The 27,500-nt window shown below is 44.9% G+C and overlaps 2 protein-coding genes across 4 annotated transcripts in view; one reads left to right on the top strand and one right to left on the bottom strand.

The window, feature by feature from the left end:
- The window catches only part of ncoa4 (nuclear receptor coactivator 4), an 8,354-nt gene extending 7,977 nt beyond the window's left edge, over positions 1-377 (bottom strand). Inside the window, exon 1 of one of the 2 annotated variants that reach the window (XM_063874903.1) lies at positions 194-377. In XM_063874903.1, the coding sequence (XP_063730973.1) occupies positions 194-231 (38 nt within the window). In that variant the 5' untranslated portion in view covers positions 232-377. The remainder of the gene's footprint in view (positions 1-193) is intronic. The other variant, XM_063874904.1, reaches the window with a different exon arrangement.
- Positions 378-20,186: 19,809 nt separating this feature from the next.
- Positions 20,187-24,742, top strand: yipf3 (Yip1 domain family, member 3). 2 transcript variants are annotated; one of them, XM_063875516.1, is made up of 10 exons: positions 20,187-20,342; positions 20,933-21,223; positions 21,903-22,166; positions 23,356-23,462; positions 23,545-23,590; positions 23,686-23,778; positions 23,907-24,038; positions 24,129-24,242; positions 24,321-24,444; positions 24,563-24,742. In XM_063875516.1, exons 3-10 carry the CDS (start codon positions 21,981-21,983, stop codon positions 24,664-24,666), a joined length of 906 nt encoding a protein of 301 aa, XP_063731586.1. In that variant the 5' UTR covers positions 20,187-20,342; positions 20,933-21,223; positions 21,903-21,980; the 3' UTR covers positions 24,667-24,742. The 2 variants fall into 2 exon arrangements, with proteins under 2 accessions (XP_063731586.1, XP_063731585.1); XM_063875515.1 differs by having other exon boundaries at positions 20,188-20,342; positions 21,957-22,166.
- Positions 24,743-27,500: the final 2,758 nt, after the last annotated feature.

Raw genomic sequence — 27,500 nt, 5'->3', positions numbered from 1 at the left:
ATCATGTTGAAATAATAAAGAGTACTTAACTGTTAGTATGTTTATTTAATAAAGTGTATTCTAACTTGAGGTCACTGCGTGTCTGGAGCTAAGCTAACGCTAAGCTAACGTTAGCTCAGATAGCTAACTATGCTAACCGACCCTCCAGAAGAGAACAGCGGGGATAAGATTCCCCTCATACGGTTACACTCACCGGGTAACTTTGCTCTGGACTCTCGGCTTCGATGTCATGGAGACTCCCCGGTGGTCCGGAGGCTGGTCAGAGAGGAATGATCACCGGTAAGAGCCGGTGCTTCACCAATGTCACGATTATTACGTGGAGAGACAACACAACACAGGGAGGGGAAGTGTCGCGATAACTGAGCTACATTCCGCGGCTTCAGTCACAGAGCGAGACCATGAGCGAGACTTCAGAATCAGAATCAGAATCAGAAATACTTTATCAATCCCAAACTGGGAAAAAAATGTCATTGCAGCAGCGAAATACAAAAAGAACCATAACAAATAATTAGAACTAAAAATAAAAATAAATAAAAATGAGAAATATACAAAATGTCAAGGTGAGCATGTTATGTCCAGTTCACAGAGAGGCTATGGAGCAGTGAGTTGTCTCCCAGCCAGAGGGGGTTACTGTACAGAGTTACTGCAGAGGGCAGGAAGGTTCTCCTGGACCTGTCCTTGTGACAGCGGAGCTGGAGCAGTCTGTTGGAGAAGGAGCTCCGCTGTCCTTCCAGCTGCAGGTGGAGAGGGTAGGTGGGTGGGGGGGGGGGGTTATCCATGATGGACAGCAGTCTGTTCAGAGTCCTCCTCTCCACCACAGCCTCTAAAGGGTCCAGTTTGATGCCGATGACAGATCCAGCTTTCCTGATCAGTTTATTGATTCTGCTGGTGTCACCGGCCCTGATGCTGCAAATTGCAGAAGGTCAAGAAATGATCTCACCTGCGGTCTAAGATTGGACAAGACTAGTCTCTGCAGCACCTTCATCACAAGATGTGAGAGCTACTGGCCGAAAGTCATTGAGTCCAGAAGGAGTCGTCTTTTTAGTGACAGGAACAACACAGGACGACTTCCACAGCACCGGGACGGTCTCCAGGAACAGGGTGAGGTTGAACAGGTGTTGAAGAACAGGAGACAGCTGGCTGGCGCAGGTCTTCAGAACCCAGGGGCTGATGCCGTCAGGGACCTTGCTCCTCCACCTTCCGTCTGAGGATGCCCCACAGATGCACAACTGGGTTAAGGTCTGGAGACATGCTTGGCCAGTCCATCACCTTTACCCTCAGTCTCTCAGTCCCAACAGGTATGTAATTGCCTCGTTCCTTCTTAGAGACAAGAGCATTAGTGGCGCCTGCGACAGGTCGTGGTGACAGTGATGGAGAAGTTTTTAAAAAGGAAAAGTGCAAACTCCGAACTTGGCCCTGGACAAGATTCTGACCCAGATGAAGGCCCTAGTACGAGTGGTGGTAAAAAGAAAGTAAATACTGTGAGCTCGAGGCAATACAACGAGAGCTATCTTTCGTTCGGATTTACTTTCACCGGGGATGAGACAACACCGACTCCATTATGCTTGGTGTGTGGGGAAAAGCTGTCCAACAGTGCCATGGTGCCAAGCAAGCTTAAACGCCATCTCCACACGAAACACCCGTCGCTTCTAAACAAGCCGATGGACTATTTTTGTTCGCCTGCGTGAAAACACAGCGAAACAGGCAACTTTTATGAGAAAAACCACAAAGATAAATGAGAAAGCCCTCAAAGCTAGAGACCTAGTTGCTGAACTCATAGCAGAATCAAAAAAGTCCCACACTGTGGCAGAGACATTAATATACCTGCCTGCAAAGCCATAGTCAACGAGATGCTCGGCCCTGACGCGGTTAAAGACATAGCTAAAGTCCCGCTCTCAGATAACACAATTGCCAGATGTATTAATGACATGTGTACAGACATCTTTATTTATCTTATTTGCACCATGTATGTTGAGTTGTTGGAGGAGCACGCGACATAAGATTTTCATTGCCAGCATACGTTGTATATGCTGTGCATATGACCAATAAAGCTTTGAAAGCCTTGAAACCCTTGAAACAACGAAAGTCATGTTTTGGAAAAGATACGCATCAGTGGGAAATTTGCGTTGCAACTTGATGAGTCTACGGACATTAGTGGCCATGCTCAGCTGTTGGCCAATTTGTGTTTTGTGGATGGAGATGCCATGAGAGAAAACTTCCTATTTTGCAAGACACTGCCAGAGAAAACGACAGGAGGACATTTTTCGGGTCGCATCGGAATATTTTGACCAGGGAGGGGAAATTGCACAAGTGCTTGGACTGATGGAGCTGCAGCCATGGTCGGCGCACCAAAGGCTTCGTTAGCAGAGTGAAGGAAAGAAACCCTGATCTTATTACTACGCACTGGTTTTTTGCACCGTGAGGCCCTCGTTGCAAAGACTTTACCAGCAGAACTAGTTCCTGTGTTGGATGATGTTGTGTGCATAGTGAACTTTGTAAAGACACGACCTTTGAAAAGTCGTATATTTGCATCTTTGTGTGAGGAAATGGGAGCAGAGCATACAGCCCTATTGCTCCATACGGAGGTCCGATGGTTGTAGCGCGGCAAGGTGCTGGCCCATGTGTATGAGCTGCGGGAGGAACTCAAGGTGTTTCTGACAAACGAGAGGTCCGATTACTCCAATCTGTTTTCAAGTGATGAGTGGTGTGCAAAGCTGGCATACCTGGTGAAGTATATCTTGTAGCGATGTTTGTGAAGATGATGAAGAAGTCTTCGGAGACACCAGCTTGTATACAATAAGGTTTATTACAACAGCATAGTACCAGACACCAACACGGGCGATGCGGGGTTCCCAGAGCCAATTGTGGAAGTCCCCCGAACAGTCTTTGTGCATACACTTTATAGGAGAAATATGGGTGTGTGTGTGTGTGTGTGTGTGTGTTAAACTGGATGTTCTATGAGGATGTGTACCCAAATAAGGTGAACTATACGTTCGTACCCCATGTCTTGTGGGTACCCATATAAGGTGAGATATACGTTAGTCTTTGCCTTGCTCATCCCCTGACGTAGTCCAGATGTTGTTTGTCACTCTTCTTCCACCCAACCTTCCTCTGGCCTCAGGGAGTATCTGCCCTGATATATCTCCAGATTAAATACACCACATGTTCCCCCCTTCGAGACTACACAGCGTCTCGAAACTAAAATAATAAACCATACATGACTTCAATTTTGATATAGGTAACAATTCCTCCACTACATGCTTTCTACAGCATAACTTTAACACTACTATAATTTTATGGAGTGTGGGAGCCAAAAACCTGTCCGGCAGCCATCTTCCCAAGTTACCCTCGAACAAGCTAGACAGGAAAATTCTCCCACGGCCCCTCTGCCTTAGGCGACCACACAAAGTACTCCAGATCTATCAAAAGGAGGAACTCTAATTAATTATAACAATATGTGTAGAATGTAACTTAAGCAAATACATATGGAAACCTCAGAAATCAAAATCGAAACGATGTCCAAATTCTGGCTGGTCGACCCATCGCACCTTCCAATGGACCTTTCCCTGCCTACACCCAATTTCCCTAGGCTTTAAAGAAAAGAAAACATCTGAGGTCCCAATATATCTACTCAATATCAGATACCATCATTCCCCACACATTGATACAGTGACAATATTATGGACGTGTAAGTATAACTCATACAAATATATGTAAGACAAAGACACAGTAGTGGTTCACACTGCAGCTCCTCTGCAGCAGCGTTGACGACTCTCAGTGTAGGGTCGCTCATATGTCGAATCCGAACACTTTGTCACAACGTCCTTGTTCAGAATCCTCCAGTCCATTTTAATTGTCCAGTTTGCGTGTCTGGATCCCTCCAGTGTACATTCCCCCCTTGTCCTTATGGAAGGAAAGAAAAACAAAAACCAGAATCTTTGCAGAAAACAACAGATGCAAAGTAAAACATCAACACTGATTATGATGTCAGATTCATGATATCATTGTATTGGAGGTTATGATTTCCACATTCCCCCCTAAATCTAGAATCCCCCAGTATAACTACCACATGACAACACTCTAATAGATATAAATGTCATGAGTATATCAAAATCGGACGTTCACTATGGATATGTCTCCAGTAACTTCCCCTCCATCCACACTTCTGCCTCGTCGCCATCTTTACCAGCCACCTGTAATAATGGCATCTGAGATGGATCCCCAGGCATCACACCACCAACCCATCTCATTATCATAGCCTTTGCGAAAGTCAATAACAGTGTGCAGAAACAGAACATCCCACATAATGATATAAGCACTACCACCATGACTTGAACCAATACTGCTCCTAGCGGTCCGAATTTGTTCTGCAACCAAGCATTTGCAGACCATCCTGCTCCTTTTGATGGTCCAAACTCATCCCTTATATGCTTCAATGCATCTACCACACTAGTTATGTTGTCCGAACTATCTGGAATTAACGTGTAACAAGCGTCTCCGGTTAAATTCAACGCTACACATAGGCCACCTTGTTTGGCCAAAATATAGTCCAGCGCCATGTCATGCTTTAACAATGTCAGCCTATGGCTCTTTTGAGTATTGGATAAGAAGTCAAATCCCCTTATGGTTTGATTCGCAAACCCCTGCAAGGTATAAGTGATATTATCAATGTGATCCGCCAAAGATGTCACCCCATACCATGGAAGTAGCCCTATACCCCATTTTTCTCCTATACTGATCCTCCAATGGTAGGATTCCAAATTATGAAATTGTGCCAACTCCCTTTTCTTTCTACCTTCGGAGAGACTATTAGATTGATTCCTATCATGTATTCCCTCCGTTTGCATAGAAAAGATCTCATATGGGAGTTTCAATGTTGCCATGTAACAACATCCTGTCCACCCGTACGGCAGAAATATATATGCCTTCTTGCCGCAGACCCACCAAAGGTCTTTGAAATTTCCTATAGTCACATTACCAGGCAAAAGCTGTTCCTTCACCACCACCGTTCTATGCTGTTTGCGGTGTGGGTCATAGAATTTCACCTCATATCGTCCCTCGTTACCCGTACGGTCACGCCTCTCCAAGGTCATCCAATACTCATCGCAGTCCGATATTCCCATAAACATGCCTGGTCCATCATAAGTGTTGTTTGATCAAAAACAGGTGCTGGCCCTCACAGCGTTTACCTCCATTGCCTCAGGGACCGTTGTTAACCTATTTTCCTGCTGAGCAAGCAGGTCCCTGTAAGGTAAATCTCTTAACCAAAAACACTCTGCTCTGGGCCAAAATCAATTCCGTGACAATGCCATCACCGTATCTGTTCCTGAGTACTGCTTATACAACAACCATGATAAGGCATAAGATTGACATTTAGCCGTTAAAGGTTGCGGCACTGTCTCTAAAATCGAAAGCCATGTGCCTGGTGGAGGAACCCTCACCACACATGGACAATTAAATCCTCTAACCGATCTTATGGAATGAGTCAACTGCTGGAACCATAAGTTCCTACTTGCCCACTTATCTTTAATTTGTAACACTGAAGAATTGAATCCATATGCCTTCCATGTCGCGTCTCTCTTTTGTACTGTATGATATTGATCAATCCTCTCTTCTAGTAACCTATTGGAATCAGCAGCCTCCTCTCCCAGATCTAGACTAACTTCCTGAGCTGTCTCCGATGACTCAACATCCTTCTCCTCTCTCCTCTGTTCTCCCCCCAGTTTCCAACCGGGTCGTTTTCTTCTTACTTTTGGCGCTTGGATACATTCTTAGTTGTTTTTGATGTCCCGTTTCTATTACTTGGTCATCTTCATCTCGGATGCGGTAACCACCCCTTTGACTGATCGCTGGGAGTTGGGGATAGATTTCTTCAATGGTCGCCTCCTTCTTATAAGGTGGAGGGCTCTTGATTGGTTCCGTATGCGAAAAAGGTGTATTAATTTCCGCCGCCAGTTTTTGTATTTCTTTTGCATTTTCCCGAATTTCTTCCTCGCCTCTCTCATTCCTGACTTTTGTTACTTTAACCGTTTCTGTCCCTCGTTTTCAAACAACTGAAGAATGCCGAGCTCTATCTGTCTCTTCTCTTTACGTTGCCTCCCTTTCTTGCCCTTCTTTTGGTCAGTTTTGTAGGTAGAAACGAGCACCTGCATTGTTTTGATTACATCGAGGTTAAGCGTCCCTTCCACTGGCCATGGTTGTTCAATATCAGGCCAACGTTTGTGCCATTTCTCAGACATCTTTTCAATACCTTTAATTAAAGGATTATTCTTCTGTACTACATCCCCAGGAGTGATTACATTTGGATTGGTAATCTCAATGTTCTCTTTCTTCATTTTGACACGTGTTTTACATTCCCAAATCCTAAATTAACCCTATTGCTGAAACTTCTAAACTGCTTAAAGCTATTTTAATCACTTCTCCCTCTCTTTTATTTATTTTATTAAACCAATCAATCAATCTGCCAAATCAAGCCGTGAATTAATTAACTAATTAATCAATCAATCAAATTAATCAATCAATCAATCAATCGACAAAACCAATCAAGTAACTAATCAAATCAATCAAATCAATGTTAGGTGCGTTGCACTCAATTCATTACTCGATTGTAATCTAGTATTTCACTGGAAAGAGATGTCAAAGAATGCCCCACTGCACGGGACTGAACCGCTTATTACCACCAAAACAAAGCCACCGGTACTACAGTCCGAACCGACAACCAATAATCCACGCCCATGCGCTCCCAACAGAGTCAAGCTCCAAAACCTAACACTCTGATAATCATTTCAAATGCGTGTACTCAGTCTGTTGCCAAGCCTTATTCCAAACCAACTACAGCAGGTATACTCGTGAATGCAAACCCTGCAGTTTATTAACGCCAATCGGTTTAGAAGTGTTTAAATACTCATGTAATAAAATATATGAAAGTACACCAAAGGCATATCAGTGATGGTACCTATAAATGAACACACTTGAATATCGTCAAAAAGCAGGAGAAGAGCTGTGGACAAGAACTGCACTGGCCTGGATTCAGACTGGATTAGTGCTGCACCCTCTGTAGCAGGCAATCTCAGTACTTCGGATCCTGTCTAGTTTTCAGTCCTTTTGATAACCCTCCTCTGACGTTTCAGCTCCTCACATACATATGTGAGAGGGCCATCTGAAATCTAGTAGTCTTGGATGGGTCTAGGTTGCCGGTTCAAGGTCCCCACAGACTTAAATTGGAAAGTGACGCTTTGGAGGTCTTAGTTTACCTCCTAGGCTCTGCTTTAGGTCTTGAGCAAGGCAGGGCACCTCCAATCCCACCCATGCTAGGTCGACAAATTAGTGCACTTGTTGAACTAATGGTTTGCAGAGCAATTGCACTGGTATTAGTTTGTATGTGCAGAATGTGACAGAAAACATGTTTCATTTCTCTTTTAAGTAAACCTCCGCTTTTCTCAACAAATCAACAAATAAAAGTTAGAAAAGGACTGCTTCCAATGAAAATAACAGATCCACTGAAAAAAAATGCATTGTCCTGCAATGGATATGTATTGCAATGACTCTCCCCGTTTTCAAATAATAAGTCTTTTCTTGAAAGATAAACACCTTAACCAAAAAAAATGTTCCCTAACAAATCATCCTTGTGCAATTTGAAAAAAATCCAAAAGCTCATCAGTTTTAGCCCAATAGCAAAGTAGCTACAGAAAATGTCATATATAAAGTGTATTATTTTATCAAGTTTAAATGTCCTCTTTAGGCTCATATCCTTACAAAAGTCAAAACACTTCTTTAAAAGGTATGAATAACAGATCCTTTTTGGATTTTCTGAATTCTCCTTATTTTTCAAGTGGGTAACTCACACAAAGATGCACACACCATGCTGTGCAGCACCATTTAAAATTAGGCAATCTTTCCCAAAAACACACACAACAGCCACCAAACTCTGTAAACCCCAAGCATCTTTTCTTGGCTCCTATTACCCTTTGTTTCATTTGTACCAATATCATAAAATTACTCAAAGATAACCCAACATTGTTCGTAGCCAATAGAAACAATGACTCTTATTTGAACCATTCCCCGCAACCCAAAAAATCAACATAATTTCGTTTTTACCTATTGTAGTGGTTTTTCAATGAGGTAGTATTTGTGAGATTCCCCCAACAACAAACAACACAGAATTACATCCACCAATGCCATACAACAACAAGAAAAACTCCCCTCCAAAAAACCATAAAACAGAACATCAAATACACCAGAGGTATAATTATTGTTTGTGATTTATTGCTTTCAGCGCTGTATGCTGAAATAGCCCCGTAGGAATCACTGCAGATTCTTATTTGTTTCCCGTTTATTTCAGCGAAACATGCATCGCACCAAGTGTCACGTAGCTTGTTCGGTCCACTTGTTGGGTCCAAACCATGATGCTGAGATACCCCTTTCGCATCAGAATCTTGCGGATGGGTGCATAAGCAACAATCCAAAGCAAAGTTTTAACTGTGATAAAAACTGTCATCTCTTTCGCCCGAATTGTTCTGTGTCCTCAGTGTGGGAGTGAAAGTTTTCCTTGTACTTAAAGTTGTGCCTGACGTGGGTTTTTGGGGGTTTTTGTTTGGTTTGTGGTGCGGGATTTTTGGGGGAACCTAAACACGGCGCTTTGAAGATGGCGCTGGGGTTTTGGTTCCTCAAAGACTTTTTTGCATATCGCAGGGTGGGGGTCCCCCTGTCTTTGTTGGGGGAGGAAAGTGCATTTGACCCCATAGTCTTCTGCCGTTTTAGCAGTTTTTGGTATTTCCCTCAGCTACATCAACATTAACAAGGATTTCACGACGTTGGGTGACAAGCAGGAGGCGAAGGGTGAGAACTTTTATCGGTTGGATCCCAAAGGGCAAGCAAAAAGCAGGTTTCAGTTTGATTCATTTTCTCTGCAAGAGTGGGGGTCTTTACCGGGTTTTGCAAAGGCCTGGTGGCTCAGCAGATCAAAGAGGGGGGAACCACTAGGGACTAGATGTGGTGTACTTGGAGGGTTTTAGTTTGTTTGCAAAAGGAAGCGTAGGTCACGCTTTTGAAAGCTTTTTCCATCATAGTAAGCAAAATGCCCATCCATGTCATTTTTGGATTGCAGCAGTATCTTTGCTGTGGGGTGTTTGTGTTGAATTGGGGTTGCCCGCGTGTGGGGGAGTCATTTACAACAATGACCACACGGGCTGTGCCTTGTGTTGCAATGGGACTGCGAAAAAGGTTCACAAGACCTTGCTTTATGGGATCTTTTGGGGCAGTTGTTTTTTTCCAACTGTGGAACAAGTTGTATGGTTTCCCCGCACGGCTCGGGCATTTCCCTGTCGACATGATGGTACTAATAACAAGAAAAGAAACCAATAAGTTAAACCTAAAAAAGGGCTGGTGTGGGGTTTTATATACGTGGTGTGGAGGGGGGGCACTTTAGGATAATTGACATAATGTAAAAATTAATAAAAACATGGCTCACCCTGGTCATCATTTCGGTCCTTTCCTCGCGTTTCGGACCCCGGGGAGTCAGCCTCAGAGTGGTTTCTTCTGCTGTGGTGTTTTTTTAAAAACTGCCCCTGTTACTTCCATTGTCGTTTTTCCCTCAGGTCTTCCTTTGGATGGCCCCCCTTTGTATACATTGTCCCCAATGTTTAAAGGCGTGCAGTGTTTTTGGGGGAGATTTTCAAGGGCCCAACAAAAATGGTGCAGGTTTGATTTGTTCAACACAAAAAAATGCAGCGAATAGCAAGGAAGGGCGGGCAGTCCTTTTTTTGTCCACAAGTAAGGCCAATGGTACTCTCGGCAGCAGCAGTCCTGTTTTAATTTTGTTTTCTGTTCATATTGGTTCAATCAAATTTCTAATTTTTGTTTTTTTGGAATTGCTTTCTCCCTTTTCCCATCTCCATCTTTCACAAAGTCCCGTCTTTAATTTTTGTGAGTGGTAACCTGTGCGCAACCCCTCTGGCTTGCTGCTCCTTGGTCTGTTGCTCCTTTGATTCCATTTTGTACTTTGAGAATTTGGGGAAAACGTAGAGATTGTCTGCTGTGGGTTGAACTTTTCCTAGCAGCACTAGCTTTATTTCCCCCTTTGGCCCATGGTCCAGAGTCTTCGTATCTGGAGGGAGAAAAAAAGGGAGAATCAAGTTGTGGGAATAAGTAATCAGTTTGTTTCCCGGGAGATTTTTGGGTAAAAATAGCGGGCTCGTAAAAAAAAGCCCTTTGTAACCCCCATCCCCCCCGAACATAACGCTTAATGACCTTAAGTTCCCTTTTTCCTTTTATATTCGCTGAAAATTTTCCCGGTGCCCAATTAAAAAGTTTAGGGGTTTAAAAGAACCCCTATTAGCTGGCTAGTTGGATAATCCGGGCTGCATCAGTCCCCCAAAAGAACCTTTTATGTAACGTTTTTCTGGAAAGGGGAACCGAAGCATTTGTTCTAGGTACAAGCCCCTGAAATTTTGTTTTCCCCCCCCCCTTTTTTTCCATCCCCTAAAGGTTTGATCTTATCGTTCTTTTTCCCCTTTAAAACTTATGAAAATTTTCCAAGTAGCAAAAAGCATGTTTTTAGACTGGCTGAAAAATATATTTATGTGGGTGTTAGGATAAACCTGGCCCCCGTCCCCCCAAAAAAAATTTTTTGTTTTTCCCAGGAAAAGAAGTCATGATAGCCTAGGCTAACAAATAGCTGTAAAAATTATTCCAAAACCCTCCCCCGTGAATTTGGGGTTAATTTGCTTTATTTTATTCCCAAGTTTTAGCCAACCCCGGGTTTGTATTAAAAAAACGTGTTGCTTACCCTTGATGTATCTTTGGGTGCCCCCCTGCAAATGTGTTTAAAATTTTTGTGGTTTTTTCCGTTTTTTGGTCCACGGGGGGAGGTGGGCTTGTTTTCTTAGTAGATAAAATAAAGTGTGACCAGTTCCCTTCCCCCTTTTTTTCCCCCCGTTCTGACATTTCTTAGGCTAATTTTTAAAATCATTTTGCCGCCCCCTTTTAAATACGCTGCAAAAAATGCTTTACGGACTCGCTTGATTGGACTTTTTTTCTTTTTCTTTATGGCGGTTGGCCAAAAATTTTGATTGGTTTTTCCAAAATTGTACACAAAAAAATATTTGGTGGGATCTTTCTCCATTCTCCCCCCCCAAAATTTTTCGTTTATTTTTTTGTGCTAAAGTGTCCCCTTTTATTTTCCAGTCTTGATCAATCTGTTTTTTTTTGTTTTATTTGTTTCCCTCCCTGAAAAGGGTTGTTTGCGAATATTTTTGTTTTTCTTCGTCAAAGAAATTAAACACTCTGTTCCGCAATCCTCAGTCCCTTCGGATTTCAGGTTTTCCCCCCTTGCACCCCCCCTCTCTTCACCCCCCCTAAATTTTTTAAATCCCAATTCCCTACCTCCCTTTCAATCCCCCAATTAAAAAAAAATTACTCCTTAACCCCCCCCCCCTCCCACCCCATTTACCCCAAACCCCACCCTAACCCCCCCATTTCGGGCCCCTTTCCCCTTTCCCCCCCCCCCCCCCCCCAAATCATTTTAAAAACAAACCAATTTCATTTTTCCTCTTTTTTTAAAAAAAATACAATTTATTCCCCTTTTAAAACCCCTTTTAAACCAACCCCCAAAAAATTAAAACCCCCCCCCCCCCCTTTCCCCCCCCCCAAAACCCCCCCCCAAAAAACCCCGAGGTTGGTTTTATTCAAAAAGTCACTTTATGGTCCTGCATAGGCATATAAGTATCTCTAAGGATCTCTCCCCTGTTCTTCAAAATCATAAACGTCTTTTCTGGGGGCTCATACACTTTAACCAATTTAAAAATGTTCCCTTAACAGAGACTCATCCTTTGTAGCAGATTTGAAAATGTTCCCCAGAAAGCTCATCAGTTTTAGCCAAATAGAAAGTCCTCTGAGAAAAAGTTCATATATAAAGTGTATATATTTTTTACTGTTTCCAAATGTCCTCTTCTTGGAGGCTCATATATTTTACTAGTACGAAGTCAAAACATCTTCTTCAAAGAGGCTCATATGTTTTATCAGTACACAGAATCCTTTTCCTGGATTTTACTGAATCTCTTCTCTCCTATCTCTCCCTCAAACGTTGGGCTATTTTTAGCCCTTCACACACACAGATGCAGCAGAGCCCAGCTCCGTCCAGCACCCCATAAATTCAGCATTCTTCCAAACACACAGTATGCATTCAATCCTAGCTTTCACCCAGAGATCTCATTCATACATTTCCCTATAGCATGCTTTTCCTTGCCGCTCCTATTATCCCTTTGTTTCTAAATGTCTGCTACCTTAATAGGTGTAAAATACTCAAATGACTAATCCCAACATTTGTTCGTCATGCCAAATAGAAATCAATGAACTTCTTATTCTACACCCAGTTCCCAGAACAGACCCAAAAAATCAACCTAGTAACTTTTCAGGATTTTTAGGCCCAGTGGTGTAGTGGGGATTTTTTAAGTGAGGGTACGCTATTTGTGACATCACCCCCCAAACACACACACACACACACACACACACACACACACACACACACACACACACACACACACACACACACACACACTCCCACCCAAAAAGCCATACATATATTCAGCTTAACATGCAGAAATACACACAGGTGTCATATAGATTATTGTTTGTTTTATTTAAAATTCAGTACTTACATGAAAGCGCTTGGTACCGTCAAAGAAATCGCCACACTGGGTCAGGAGGCTCACTGCGAGATTCGGTTGCAGGTCTTGTTCTCCTGTCTTCAGCCGAGCGATGGCATCGCAACCAAGTGGTCACGTAGCTTGTCGGATCCCACTGTGTCATCGGTGGTCCATGTAGCTTGATGAACATCAAAGCAGATACCCTTTCGATCAGTAATCTTGTGCGGATTGGGGTGATAATAAGATTCATTTGGCTGAATCCCCTTTCGCACTCTGCAGTGCTGCATGGGATGACTTTCGTGCAGTTCATTAAAGGCCTAAGATCAGGTGTGTGACTGTCATCCCCAGAGCTCTCGATTAAATCCCTAAACCCGTTGATTGCACTCGCAATATGAAGTCTGAAGCGTTTGCAGAGTGCCGCTATTTTCTCCTCTCCAAAACCAGGCGGCATATCTTGCGCAGGCGGCCAGTTCTCGCGCTCCAGAACTTTAAGTTGCGAAATCAACTGGGTATAGTCCGACTCAGCTTGGGCATTTGCCGGTCCGGATGCTGCAGTTGTGAACATCCGACGGCTTAAATTGTTGCTTAGACTTCTAAGAAACTGTTGCCGGTTTATGGAAACAATTTTTGCATTGTCTGTTAGCTCAACGGAGCCAAATCTGCCTGCTGAGATAGCGATTTCAGCAGCAAGGACTTTTGTCCCAGGTCGTTCTCCCATTGCATCAATGAACCGAATGCTACGTTTAATCAGTTTGTCTGCGTAGGGCACTGATGCAGTGCGTTTTTGCAAACATTCTGACAGTAGAGCTAACTCATGCAGCGTGTCATTCATAAGTGCTAAATCCAGCAAAAACTGCTTTGAAGTCAGCCGCTTCAACAGACCTCTATATGACAGCCTATCAGAGGCCGATCGCTTCTCATCTGTCATTGCATTGGTAAAGTGAGCACATAACGATTCAAAATTATCCCAAACGGCAGACACTGTGCGGAAAGAACTAGCCACCCATCTTGTACTTAACACACGGCCGATTTTCCCCACTTGTTGTTCCAGTATTTCAGCACACTCTGCCAGCTCTTTTTTATTTTGGGGTGATCTACTGTACACAGTGTATAATTTGTCCATGAATGCCTGAAAATGGTACACCATTAACGTCAGACACAGTGTCGTTAACTGCGAGCTCTAGTCTATGATTTAGACAATGCCACGTCAAAATATTGGGATAGCGTTCAGTCATTCGTTTGGCCACACCAGATTTTCGCCCCAACATTACGCTGGCTCCATCACTTGCAAAAGCTATTAAGTGCTTCTTTAGATATGCGTCATCAAAACCATGAGCATGGAGGCATTTGAGTAGAGTTTACAGAATTGTGTCCGCTGTTTGGTTAGGAAGTTCGATTAAATCCAGGAACATAAAGTGTGGGTCGTATAACTTGTCTGTCTCACATTTGAGATAGACGATCAATGTAGTTTTGCACCCTAGGGTCGTTGATTCGTCGATCAGGACTGATATTTTGCCTTCTATTTCCTGAATGCGTTGACAGGCTTTTTTACGCATTTGGGAAGCAATGTGATCTGTAATTTGTGATGCACTGTAACGGGAGTGCAAGCCAATGCCCGTGTCAATCCCATTCTGGCTTTGTAACTCCATCAGTCCATAATGGTCAGAAAATGGCCTATTTTTCTGTGCTATGTGGTAGACGGTTCGGAACACGGCACTAGTAGCCTTCGTGAAGGATGCATTCATTCTATCACAAACTTTATGGATTGTCTCTCTTTTTGCTCTAGCTTGAATCCGTTGAGCAGCAACGTGACCACTTGACTGGAGGTGCCTCAGAATTTTTTTTCGAAGAGAGGTTAACATTGTGCTCTTCTCTGTTCCACTATGGGTGATACTGTAGGACCGCCATTCATCTCCCATTCGCGAACCTTGGGCTTTGAATACAGATAGATCACTAATGGACGTGCACACTTTGCAGCCCAGTTTCCCGTCCTTTGCGTCGATCCAGGGATAGGCCTCCTTTTTTCTCTTCCACATCTCCTCAGTCCAGATCGCGAACGGTGAGCTGTCGGAGCTCCCCACCACCTCCGCGCTAGCATTAGCAGAAGATGTGGGAACTTCGGTGGTGGTGCTGGCTTGTGGCATAGCCGTGGGAAGTAGGGGTGCTGGGGGTGCTGCAGCACCCCCTGCTGGAGGTCTGGTCCCGACAGTTGGAATATCGTAGCAGCCCCGCCAGTTGACAAAAAAAAACTAACGATAAAATACATAAACTATTAAATGCATAAAATGTCTAAAATGTAAAATGATGTTGTGTAATATGGTTTAATACAGTTTCTTAATTATTACAAAAATAATCTTCAAAACGTTTTCGATAGCGCTGTGCATTCTGGTTATATCAGATGTCATATGAAGTAGCCACGGGATTGTTTAAGCTAAAATGGCAGCCTGAACGTTAAAGTGGCACAGAAACGAATTTCAGATTTTTTCAGTGGATTACCAATACCAGTGTCTAAAACCAGTAGGTCTACACCACCAGAGTGTCTGCAGATTGGAGAAACGGAAACAAATCCAGCTAGCAGCAGCAGTTCATCCTCCGTTTCAGAAGATGCAGAGATCACTGACACAAATGATGACGGTAATAACGGCCCTCCAAAGCCCGCCACGTCTCTGCACAATGCTGCTGCCACTGACAGTGATGTGTACCCACTGAGCCTTTCCAACCGTTGAACTTTAATTTTCCTGGTCGACGTTGTGGGAATGAAACGTACAGTCGTACATTTTCACCATCCTGGTTTAACAGGTGGAAGTGGCTACATTATGTTCCAGAGATAGATCGTGTCTTGTGTTTTGCTTGCCTGAGAGCCAAAGAAAAAAGACTGATCAATGCTGATAGTGTTCGTGCAGACAACCCATTTCTGTCGGGTGGTTTCGGAAACTGGCGTAAGGCTACCTCAAAATTCAACGAACATGAAAAATCTAAACTGCACACAGACTCCATTCAGAGACTTGCTGCACTGGAAGGCACACCGATTAACGCTCTCTTATCTGATGCGGTTTGCAAACAACAGGCGACTGCTCGTCATGTTTTGGAACTACTGTTCAGAAGTATTCGTTTTTTTGGGCAGCAAAGGTATTCCGTTCAGGGGAGACACTACACGTGATGGTATACTGTTTGGATACATGCTGGAGCGAACATATGATCTTCCGAAGGAAAGAGAGTGGATTATGAGACGAGACAATTGGATGTCAAACACCATACAGAACGAGATCATTCAACAGTTCGCGCATGCAATTCAGAGGAACATTGTCGCCAATTCTTCCGAATCCATGTTTTATGGACTAGTTGCTGATGGCACTACTGACATTAGCACCACAGAACAGTTCTCATGTTGTTTGCAGTTTGTTGACAGCAGCCTGGAGGCGCATTGCTTGTTTTTGGGTTTTTATAATGCTCCTGACTCTACCGGACAAACTTTATTTTCTTGCATCAAGGATGTGTTTTTGAGACTGAACATTCCGATTGAAAGACTTATTGCTTATTGTTTTGATGGCGCTAGTAATATGTCCGGCTGTTTCTCAGGAGTCCAGGCCCGTCTGAAAGAACTGTGCCCTCTGTCCATGTACGTTCACTGCAACAACCACGCACTTGATTTAGTTCTCCAAGAAGTCGCCTGCGAAGTTGGCCTAGTGGCCGATACATTAAACTTTGTGCGGGGTGTTGCTGGTGTGATACGAGAGTCGTCAAAGCGTAAACAGCTTTATGAATCGCTTTTCAGTAGTTGCGACGAGGTTGCAGTTAACATCCTAGGCCTGTGCCCAACCAGGTGGTGTGTGCGGGCCACAGCCATCAGGCGCATATGTTCATCTTACAACACTCTGCTGGCCACACTAACGTTGTTGAAAGATGACAAAAAACCCCAAGGGAGGGCAAAGTTTCGGGTTTAAAGGTGGGAATTTTGGTCTTGCCAGGGAGTTGCGTTAGGTTGGCCAATGGGGAAAATTTTTTGCGCGGCCCTCCAAAACTAAACAGCATTTGGGCTAGAAAAATTGTGAACAAAGGGAAGAAATTTAAAATAACCAACAAAAAAGATTGAGGAGGAAACTTTACATGAGGAATACTATGAGGAAAATCTTTAAACTGGGAATGAGGGGGTTTTCCGATCTATTTAGGGGGTTAAAGAGAGTTTGAAAATTTAGTAGGGGGAAAAAAGAGGGAGTTTTGACACACAGGGGGCCCGGGAGTTGAAGTCTTTAGCCCTGTGGGTAAAAACTGGCTCTTTATTGGTGCTTTTCCGGATGCTCGGTACCAGTTGTGACGCACGCGACAAAACAAGAATTTTTCTGGGGTGAGGTTGGTCCTTTAAATATCCTATCCGGCCTCTTCCCCCACCCTTTTGGGTTGTTTTAAGGTCCTCCAGGAGGCAGCATCTTTCTTGTGAAAGTCCCGAGCAGTTTACCACCCTCTGAGAGTTTACCGGTTTAGGGCGGTTTGGGAACTGGCAAACCAAGGCGGTTGATGCCCGCCCAGCAGGATACTTGAAAAGGATGCACCTGTTTTTTGTAGTTTTAGAGTTTATACTAAAGTTTCCATGTTGAATTCAGACAGCCTGGGAGAAAAACGCTGTTTGAGTGTCCTGGATATGACCTGGGTGATGTGTCCAAGTAAAGGTCCTTTTACCCCGATGTTTTAACAACCCAGGAACCTGAAAGCTGCTGTTGGACTTTTTTCCCGGGGCCCCGTCGGTTTGGTTTATGGGTTTTTGTGTGCCTTTCTCTCTGCCTTTCCTGTTTTGTTCACATTTAAGTCCTTTTGGTTTTTGAATAACGTTGAATTTGGAGTTGTTGTTGGTCCCCTGGCAAACCCAACAAGATTTTTCATAAGCGGCTCTGAATTTTATTCCTCTTTCCCGTTTCTTTTGTGCGTCTGTAAACACCAAAACGTCTGGTCCTCACAACTTTGTGGATTGGGGTTAAACTGTGTGTGGACCACGCAGTTGCTGCGTGAAATGGAGGACAGTAGGGGAGATGTAGAGAGAGGGTCTACAGCCCAAACCCGGGGGGCTTTGGTTGTAGTTTTAATTTTAATTTTTATTTCCTCGGGATGGGTGGACGGCCGTCGGAAGCTCCCCCTGACCAGTCACAGGGGCGCGGAGCCCAAGGGTCCCGAAAACTTAAAAAAATTGTGCTTTGAAGGGGAAAAGGTTGTTTATTTGAACTGGAGTCAAGAAAAAAGGAATTCTCAAAGTTTTAAAGGAGGTGGGATGGGGAGGGGTGGGTGAGGTGTTTGGTTTCTGGACCTTTTTTCCTTACTTAAGAAGGGGGTCCCATTGTAGGGCAGGGAAAGGAGGTATTTAAAAGTTTTGAGGTTAAACTAAACATTTGATGAGGGCAGGTTAGGTGAACGGGCGGGGGTTTTTCAAATTTGGGGTGGGTTTTTGGTTTTTTGGGGGGGCAATGATGGACCTTTGTAAAACAGTGCACACAATACAGTTTTATTATTAAAATGTCGTGAAACCCCATCCTGCCCCCTGAACTGCAAGCAACTTGGAAAGCCCCAGGGATGCCACGTATCCCGGCCCCTTTTGGGTTGGATTCCTTTAAGGGGATTTAACAATCGCAATCGTTTTAAAACCCAGTGGCCCGGGGAACTGCCCGGGCCCTTGGTGGGGTCCCCAGCGACGGGGGTTCCAAAAGGCTGCCCCTTAAAATTGTTTCAGTTTCATCTGGGAAATCAAAAAACCTTCCTCAGCTCGTTTTCCTTTTGGGAGTCTGTTTTGTTTTTTCCGGGCCCACATATTCTTGGCGTTGGAGCCCTTGTAGTTCCGAACTCCACCTTTTCCGTTTTTTCTTTTTATGCAATCCCTTCGAGTTTTCGATTACCGGAATTTGTATCACCAATCAATGAGTGGCGGAAGGCGTGTTTAGTTTAACTCCACCGTCCTTTTTCCACTCTCATTGGATTCTACAAGTTAATGCCAAAGGGTTAAACAACATCCTATTCCGAATTTAACAAAATGACCCGTCGGGTGTTTTTAAGTCCTCCTAAAACACACACTCCGGGTTTTTTGGGGAAGCGTGGCGGGATGCCCAGTCAGGCTTGGTCGGTTTAAGCGGCCGTCCTTGTCACAGGTCGGTCCATCTTCATTTCTTGCGGTAAAAAAGGGAGCAAAAAAGGAAAGGATTTTGTTTTTTAATTGGCCCAATGGGGGGCGGGGGGGAAACTGTAATATCCTCCCAAAGGGTTTTAAACATTCCCGTGGTAGTTTCCACGGCGTGGGGGACTCTGCTATGTTTTCCAAGGATTTTTTTGTTCCTTTAAAACCCGGCCACAATTAAAAAACACTCTGGAACCGGAAAAGTCTCTGCAGGAAAGCCTCTCTTCCTGCCTGTGTTGTCAGCGGTCCCCGGGGAAAACACCCTTGTGTTGAAAAAACAGGGAAATCCATCGGGTTTTTAAAACGGGATTTTGTCAGAGTCATTTATGGAAAAGTCCAAGAACTGCATCTCCCCATCAGCAAGATTTGGATCAAGAGGAGCAATCCTTTTTCTTTACCCTGGAGTTTATTTTTCGGAGTCCTTGGGGGATGAATGGGGAGGGAAAAATGTGTGGGGAAACCCAAACATTTTGGCCTTTTTTTGGGATCCTTCGGCCAATTCCGTGAAAAACCAAAACTTAAGGGTTTTAGACCCTTGGGAAAACAACCCCTTACGGATTCTCCAATTATTAATAAAGGTAAATTAATTTTAGAAGAAATGGTAAACTTTTTCATTTTACCTAAGCCCCCGGGAAACCTGTGGTTTTTTGCCTATAATTTGAGTTGCGGTAAAAGGAGATCCAAAAGTTGCGGGGTTTAATTTTTTTTGTTCCCCCAAACATTTTTTTAAAAATGTTCTCTTTACAAATTGGAAAGGGCCCCGTTGGGCGGGTTTCCCCCCAAAAAAAAGGAAACAACCCAACAAGGTTAAAAACAATAAAACCATAAGAATGTGGATTTTAAGCTCGAAGACTCGGGGTAGGGGCCCCTCCTCGGGGCCCTTTGGGGTCCAGAGTCCCGGGGGTGAAAAAAGCGAGCAAAATTTTATTTTTGGGTTTTTGGTACGCCCCAAGGCCCATTGGCAAAACTTTTCGGCTTGCTCCCCTTTCCACAAATTTTTGAAGGTGAGGCTTTTCAACCGGGTGCATCAAAAACAAAGGCGGGAACTTGAGGGGAAATTTTTGAAAAAGCTTGGGCCCTTCCGGCCAAATGGTTTTTGACCAGGAGGGTTTTAACGGTGGGAAAAAATTCCCCAAGAATTGACTAAAATAGGCACAGAAGACGAAAATTTTTGGGTGTGGCAAAAAACCCCGGGCAATTTAAAAGGGAAAAAATGCCGCCGGCCCCTTTTTTGTGGCAAACAGCCTTTTTTGAAAGGGGAATTTGAGGGCCTGTGAATCCTAGTTTAGGGTGAAGCCAAAGAAGGTTTCCGACCAAGAGACTTTTACCGGGGAGGAAAAATGGCTAATTCGGCACAATTTAGCCATTCTCACTTAGGGTGTACTCACCTTGTTGCAGCGGGTTAGACATTAATGGCTGTGTTGAGTTATTTTGAGGGCTCAGCAAATGTACCCTGTTATCCCAGCTGTACACTGACTACTCTACACTGGATCAGAGGGTCATCTCTTCAGGGTGGTCCCAGGAGAAGATATAATAACATATTGGTGAGGGGCGTACTCGCTTTTGTGAGATACTGTATAATTGCATTTTGTTTATAAAAGGGATAAATAGATAAAGTGGATAGTTTTATATATAAAGATCTAAAAATCAAAATCAAACAGTGCAAGCATAAACCCAGTAGAATAGAATTGTGCAGATAGTGCTGTAGACAAGTGTGTTTATACTATTAATATACAGTAAATAACCTGTGATTATAATAAATTACAAAGATGATTTAGTCCAGTTCTGGCTCTGAGACGTGTTGAAAAAGCAGCCTGCAGGGACCTGGAGGTGGTGTCCACTCCTTACTACATCAGGGTACTTTAGTCGCATCCATTTCAGTGGTTAATATGTCTTAAAGGTCTAAAGTCCATACAGAAATATAAACTAGTTCAAATAGAACTTATACGTTACCGCTCACTCATGTAGATGTCCTTAAAACTGATTAAGATTTAGTTTTTGTTTACAGTTAATTTTATTTTTAGGTTTATTTCATATTCATAAAAACGTCTGACTCCAAACAGGATGTGGTTTCCCGGAGGTGAACTGTTTTTTCAATCAAATAGATGTTGATGTTTATTTATGTTGTTGAAAGATACGTCAAACGTGACAACACGAGATCTCGCGACATCTTGTGCGTCCACGTCGCCTCGGCTTCGCTGACGTCATACGGTGGCGGAGTCTGTTATTCTTTAGACAGAAATCCTGAGAGAATCAGCCGAGAGTTTCATCCCCTCCGATCACTCTCTCCGACCCGGGACCCTCTCTCTGACCCGGGGGAAGCATCTCTCTGACGCAGGGACCGGAGCTCTGTCTGCGGGGGAACATGTCTGCGGGATCCGGGAGCAGGAACACGGAACCGTGGGGGAGCTTCGATGAGAACCAGGTGAGCTAACATGCTAACTGCTAACTGACAGTCAGAAGTCGGTCCTGTTCGGCAGTGATTCGGTTCCGTGGTCAAATAAGCCCACGCCTAATACATGATCTTTAACCCTTGTGCCCTTCTCAAATGTGCTACCCTTTGGACACCTCCAAAGTGTACATATTTTAAACATTAAAGATCATGTATTAGGCGAACAGCACCGTCCTCCTCTGCTCCTATTCTGTGGACGGAAACTTCCGGTCGCAGAATGTGAAGAACATTTCTGTTTCCTACTGATTTTAGTTTTTGTTCTTAGTGGTAGGAAATGAAAATCATCCCGTTTTTTAAGTTTAGTTTATGTCTTTTTGACCATGATAAAGAAAAATGGCTTGTTTTTCAATTTGATTTTTTCCGTTTTAAAACGGAAATTAAATATCTGGTTGTTTTTGAATATCTTTCTGTGAAAAGAAAATCCAATGACCAAATCATACACTGATCGGGTAGCAGTACACAGTAGCAATAAATTAAAATACTTTGAGTCTCTCGAAGTTGTACTTGAGTACTGTAGTACATGTACCGAGTACTGTAGTACAGTACAGTACTCGGTACAGGTACTACAGTTCAGTACAGTACTCAGTACATGTACTGCATTTCAGTACGAATTACGATTAAAAGTTTTCTGATTCTGATACCTGTACTACAGTACTGTAGTACTCAGTGACGCCCCCCCCCTAAGTGTCGTCTGTGCTGTGTTCAGGGGGGGGGCTCGGCTGTCATCGACATGGAGAACATGGACGACACGTCGGGCTCCAGCTTCGAGGACATGGGGGAGCTGCACCAGCGGCTGAGGGAGGAGGAAGAGGTTACGGCTGAGGCCGACGGCACCGAGGAGGACGAGGGGGGGGACGGGGAGTTCCTCGGGATGAAGGGCATCAAGGGCCAGCTGGGGCGCCAGGTTGCTGACGAGGTGAGACAAACCTGAGGTCAGAGGTCAAAGTGCTTCAGACTCACCTGTGGTGCGTTCAGGTGTATTGAGTGGTTCTGACTGTGTGGTTCGTTCAGGTGTATTGAGTGGTTCTGACTGTGTGGTTCGTTCAGGTGTATTGAGTGGTTCTGACTGTGGTGCGTTCAGATGTATTGAGTGGTTCTGACTGTGTGGTTCGTTCAGGTGTATTGAGTGGTTCTGACTGTGTGGTTCGTTCAGGTGTATTGAGTGGTTCTGACTGTGTGGTTCGTTCAGGTGTATTGAGTGGTTCTGACTGTGTGGTTCGTTCAGATGTATTGAGTGGTTCTGACTGTGTGGTGCGTTCAGGTGTATTGAGTGGTTCTGACTGTGTGGTTCGTTCAGGTGTATTGAGTGGTTCTGACTGTGGTGCGTTCAGATGTATTGAGTGGTTCTGACTGTGTGGTTCGTTCAGGTGTATTGAGTGGTTCTGACTGTGTGGTTCGTTCAGATGTATTGAGTGGTTCTGACTGTGGTTCGTTCAGGTGTATTGAGTGGTTCTGACTGTGTGGTTCGTTCAGGTGTATTGAGTGGCTCTGACTGTGTGGTTCGTTCAGGTGTATTGAGTGGTTCTGACTGTGGTGCATTCAGGTGTATTGAGTGGCTCTGACTGTGTGGTGCGTTCAGGTGTATTGAGTGGTTCTGACTGTGGTGCGTTCAGGTGTATTGAGTGGCTCTGACTGTGTGGTGCGTTCAGGTGTATTGAGTGGTTCTGACTGTGGTGCGTTCAGGTGTATTGAGTGGTTCTGACTGTGTGGTGCGTTCAGGTGTATTGAGTGGCTCTGACTGTGTGGTGCGTTCAGGTGTATTGAGTGGTTCTGACTGTGGTGCGTTCAGGTGTATTGAGTGGTTCTGACTGTGTGGTGCGTTCAGGTGTATTGAGTGGTTCTGACTGTGGTGCGTTCAGGTGTATTGAGTGGCTCTGACTGTGTGGTGCGTTCAGGTGTATTGAGTGGTTCTGACTGTGGTGCGTTCAGGTGTATTGAGTGGTTCTGACTGTGTGGTGCGTTCAGGTGTATTGAGTGGCTCTGACTGTGTGGTGCGTTCAGGTGTATTGAGTGGTTCTGACTGTGGTGCGTTCAGGTGTATTGAGTGGTTCTGACTATGTGGTGCGTTCAGGTGTATTGAGTGGTTCTGACTGGGGTGCGTTCAGGTGTGGCAGGCGGGGAAGCGTCAGGCCTCCAAAGCCTTCAACCTGTACGCTAACATCGATATCCTGAGGCCGTACTTTGACGTGGAACCGATGCAGGTGCGCAGCAGGTGAGAGCACTTCGTGTTTCCTGTCAGCATGCTCATCTGGATGCTAACTGAAGCTAACCCCATGCTAACTGTCTCCTCTCAGGCTGATAGAGTCCATGATTCCTGTCCGCATGATCAACTTCCCCCAGGTAAGCACTTCCTGTCTGCACACACACAGCTTTACACTGTGGGGATTTTCACAATAAGAGCCTCCGGTCTCTGATGGTTTGTACTTCCTGTGCAGAAGATCGCAGGTGAGCTTTACGGACCTCTGATGCTCGTCTTCACCCTGGTGGCCATCCTGCTGCACGGCATGAAGACCTCCGACACCGTCATCGTGAGGAGACACACACACACACACACACACACACACACACACACACACACACACACACACACACACTGAATCCAGTTTTGAAACTGTGTGTGTGTGTGTTCGTGTGTGTGTGTGTGTGTGTGTGTCAGAGGGAGGGCACTCTGATGGGGACAGCTATAGGGACGTGCTTTGGGTACTGGCTGGGGGTCTCCTCCCTGGTCTACTTCCTGGCGTACCTGGTGAACGCTCAGATCACAATGCTGCAGACGCTGTCCCTGCTGGTGAGAGGCTCCCATCATGCACTATAAACAGATAAACAACAACAGAGTTAAAGACTGTTGATTATTGATGATCCTGTCTCCTGTTGCCAGGGTTACGGTCTGTTTGGTCACTGCGTGGTCCTCTTCATCACCTACAACATCCACTTCCACTTCCTGTTCTACGTCCTCTGGCTGCTGTGTGGAGGCCTGTCCACCCTGCGCATGGTGAGCCCTCCGTTTCCCATCAGCGCCTCTGTTCTCCATCGGCACTACATTACCCATCATGCCTCTGCTCTCTCTCAGGTGACAGCTCTGCTCTCCAGGACGGTGGGGCAGACTCCCCGGCTGCTGCTCTGTGGAACGCTCTCTGTCCTCCACATGATGTTCCTGCTCTACCTGCACTTCAACTACCACCGGATCATCCAGGGTACACACACACACACACACACACACACACACACACACACACACACCCACACACTCTACCTGCACTTCAACTACCCCAGATCCTCCAGGGTAACAGCCCCACCCTTGCTGTGTTTCAGAGCTGCTGGGATCTCTGGAAGGACCCCCCATGGCCCCCATGCAGCGGGTGGCCAGAGACGTGCCTGAGCTGACCCTGAACGCCTCTCTGCTGATGTCCCACTGAGCTATGTCCCGTCCCCCCCCCCCCCCCCCGTTAAAGTGTGTTTACAGACTGTAATAAAGGCTGGCTGAGACCCTGACTCTTAAAGTGTGTTTTCTGTTGTGAAGAGTCCATTCATCTGAGGAACCTGAGGGAACTGTACCCTGATTGTTGTTGTTGTTATTTAGAGAGAGAAGCGTTATAGGACGGTAAGCTGGGCGAGGAAGACAGGCGCAGCAACAGTTAGCAGCGAACAGGTTTAAGCTAGCAATCAACACGTGCAGTGCGGAGAAATGGCCGACTTGGATCTGATTCTGCGAGAACTAAGAAGCTTTCGCCAAGAGAACAAAGAACAATTAGAGAGAATAGAAGAAGAAATTATTAAGGCGAACACCAGACTGGACGAGGCAAAGGGACGAATTGAGAGAGCAGAAGAAAGAATCCCAAACACAGCAGAAGTTGTCACAGCTATGCTAAACTGCACACCAAGCTGGAAGACAAGTTGCTGGATCTGGAAAGCCGCTCCAGACGTGATAACTTAAGGATCTATGGGGTGCCGGAGGGATCCGAGAAGGAATCTACCACAATGGTTTCATTTGTGGAAAATCTGCTCCGTGAGGGTCTCGAGCTAACTAATGACATGCCCGACCTGCAGATTGATAGAGCACACCGGTCTCTGGGACCGCAGCCGCCGGAAGACGCACCGCCACGCTCCATCGTAATCAAGTGTCTAAGTTTTAAAACCAAAGAGACATTACTCCGCATGGCAGAAGAAGGGGTTTGCCTGGCAAGAAAAACACATACACCTGGACCACGACTGCCCGCCTTTAATACTGAAGAAACGAAGAGAATACACAGAGATACGAAAAGTGCTGAAGGAAAAAAAAGTCCCGTTCCAGACCCTCTTCCCGGCCAGGCTGCGCGGAACTAAACCCTACGATACTATAGAGGAGGCATCAGAGGACCTGCTGAAAAGAGGCTACACCGTGACAGCTATCACACCTCCGGAGACGCTCATGGAGCAGGTGCAGCGGCTGTCCTGGAAGAGAGTGGGCAGACGGGCAAGGACGGACGCAGCTGAACGTGAACCAGGCTACAGGGAGCTCCGAGACCATCGCCGCCCCCCTCCGGGACCTGATGGATTCAACCCACGGCTCGAGGACGACGGAGTAAATAGTGAAATCTCTTGTAATGTACTGTGACTGTAATTAGTGGTGGAGATCCACTAGTTCATAGACTGGGTCGCTCGGGGACAATTTTTCACTTTTGATTTTTTCTTTCTTCCCCACATGCGACTGTTGCAGGTGAGGGCCTCTCCCTCTGGACTGAGGGAGACTTTCAGGTTAACAGACCCCTACGTAGGGAGACACGAGGACAAAGGGGGTTTAGTTTGATGTTTATCATTATGTTAGTGGTTCATTCCCTGCCGGGTTTCGGGGGGAGGGGGAAGCGACCCAGATGTTTGTTTGGGAGGGAGGAGGAAATCACATAGATGCATAACAGATCCTTAAAAGTAACATCCTTTAATATAAATGGAGTACTCAATCCAGTTAAGAGGGGGAACGTCTTATTAAAGAAAGATCAAATTCAAACAGCTTCTAACCGGAGACCTCAACGACTCCCAACATGCTGAATGGAACAGACACTCCCAAAAGTGATGAAATTGCGAGGAATTTGGTTTAAACTCTGGTTATAAAATGAATATCAATAAAACTCAAGTATTGACGTTTAATTAGGACCCTCCCTCTTCAATTAAGACCATGTACGACTGGAATTGGGAGGCTGAGTCCATTAAATATTTGGGTGTCTCACTACCTAGGGACTCCACGAGATTATATAACATCAACTATGGCCCGCTAAGTTCAAAGATGAAAGCTGATATCCAGAGATGGAACGGTATTCCCTTTTAAGTTTGAGCTCCCGGATAGAATCAATTAGGATGAATATCCTTCCACGGATGCTGTATCTTTCCCAGTGTCTGCCAGTTAGAATACCACCTGAGCAGTTCTTAGAACGGGACAGATTAATAGCAAGATCTCTGTGGCAGGGGAAAAGGGCCAGAATTAGATTTAGAACGCTGCAATTAAGAAAAGATACAGGAGGAATGGGCCTTCCCTGCTTACAGGAATACTATCATGCAGCTCAACTAAGATCCTTAATCTGCCTATGCTCACCAACATGCACTGCAGCATGGAAGGACATAGAAGGAACGATGATAGAGGGAATCCCAATAACAGCCCTGCTAAGTGATAACAGACTACAGGGAGAACAGGAGATCCCGGAAGACTCTGTGGCAGGCAGCTTCCTGAAGTCCTGGCAGGAAATAGTCTAAATGTGCAGGTTAAAAGACACAACTGAAATGATGAGGTGGTGTGCATATGACTCAGACTTCACACCAAATAAAACCGACGGCAGATTTAAGACATGGATCACAAAAGGTTTAACTACCTATAATTCATTTGTTCACCAAGGGTCATTTCAGAGCTTTGAAAACCTACAGAAGGACCACAGTCTGGGGAAAGAGGGGTTTTCAGGTACCTGCAAGTGAGACATAGTTTTAACTAAAACATTAGAGACGTTGGCCTGAAAAGATCAGGGTTCATGCTGGTATTTCTATCACTTACTAAATCCGGAACATGCAATAAAATGATCTCCAAATGATATAATGCCATACAGTTATCCAAACCAGAAGAGGAAATACGGGTGGAGATCACACAGGAGAGCTGGGAGAAAATATGTCAACTGCAATGGTTCTCAACCAGGTCAAATACATGGCGGGAGTTTTGTTGGAGGAATAAACAGGATTTTTGATCACAGCCATACAAAACGACACCAGGCAGTGGGGACGCTTGCTGGGG

Source organism: Eleginops maclovinus, chromosome 22 (assembly GCF_036324505.1).
Source record: "Eleginops maclovinus isolate JMC-PN-2008 ecotype Puerto Natales chromosome 22, JC_Emac_rtc_rv5, whole genome shotgun sequence".
NCBI classification, from domain to species: domain Eukaryota; kingdom Metazoa; phylum Chordata; class Actinopteri; order Perciformes; family Eleginopidae; genus Eleginops; species Eleginops maclovinus.
The sequence above is the reverse complement of the archived record's forward strand: the minus strand, read 5'-3'. Positions and strand labels throughout refer to the sequence as shown.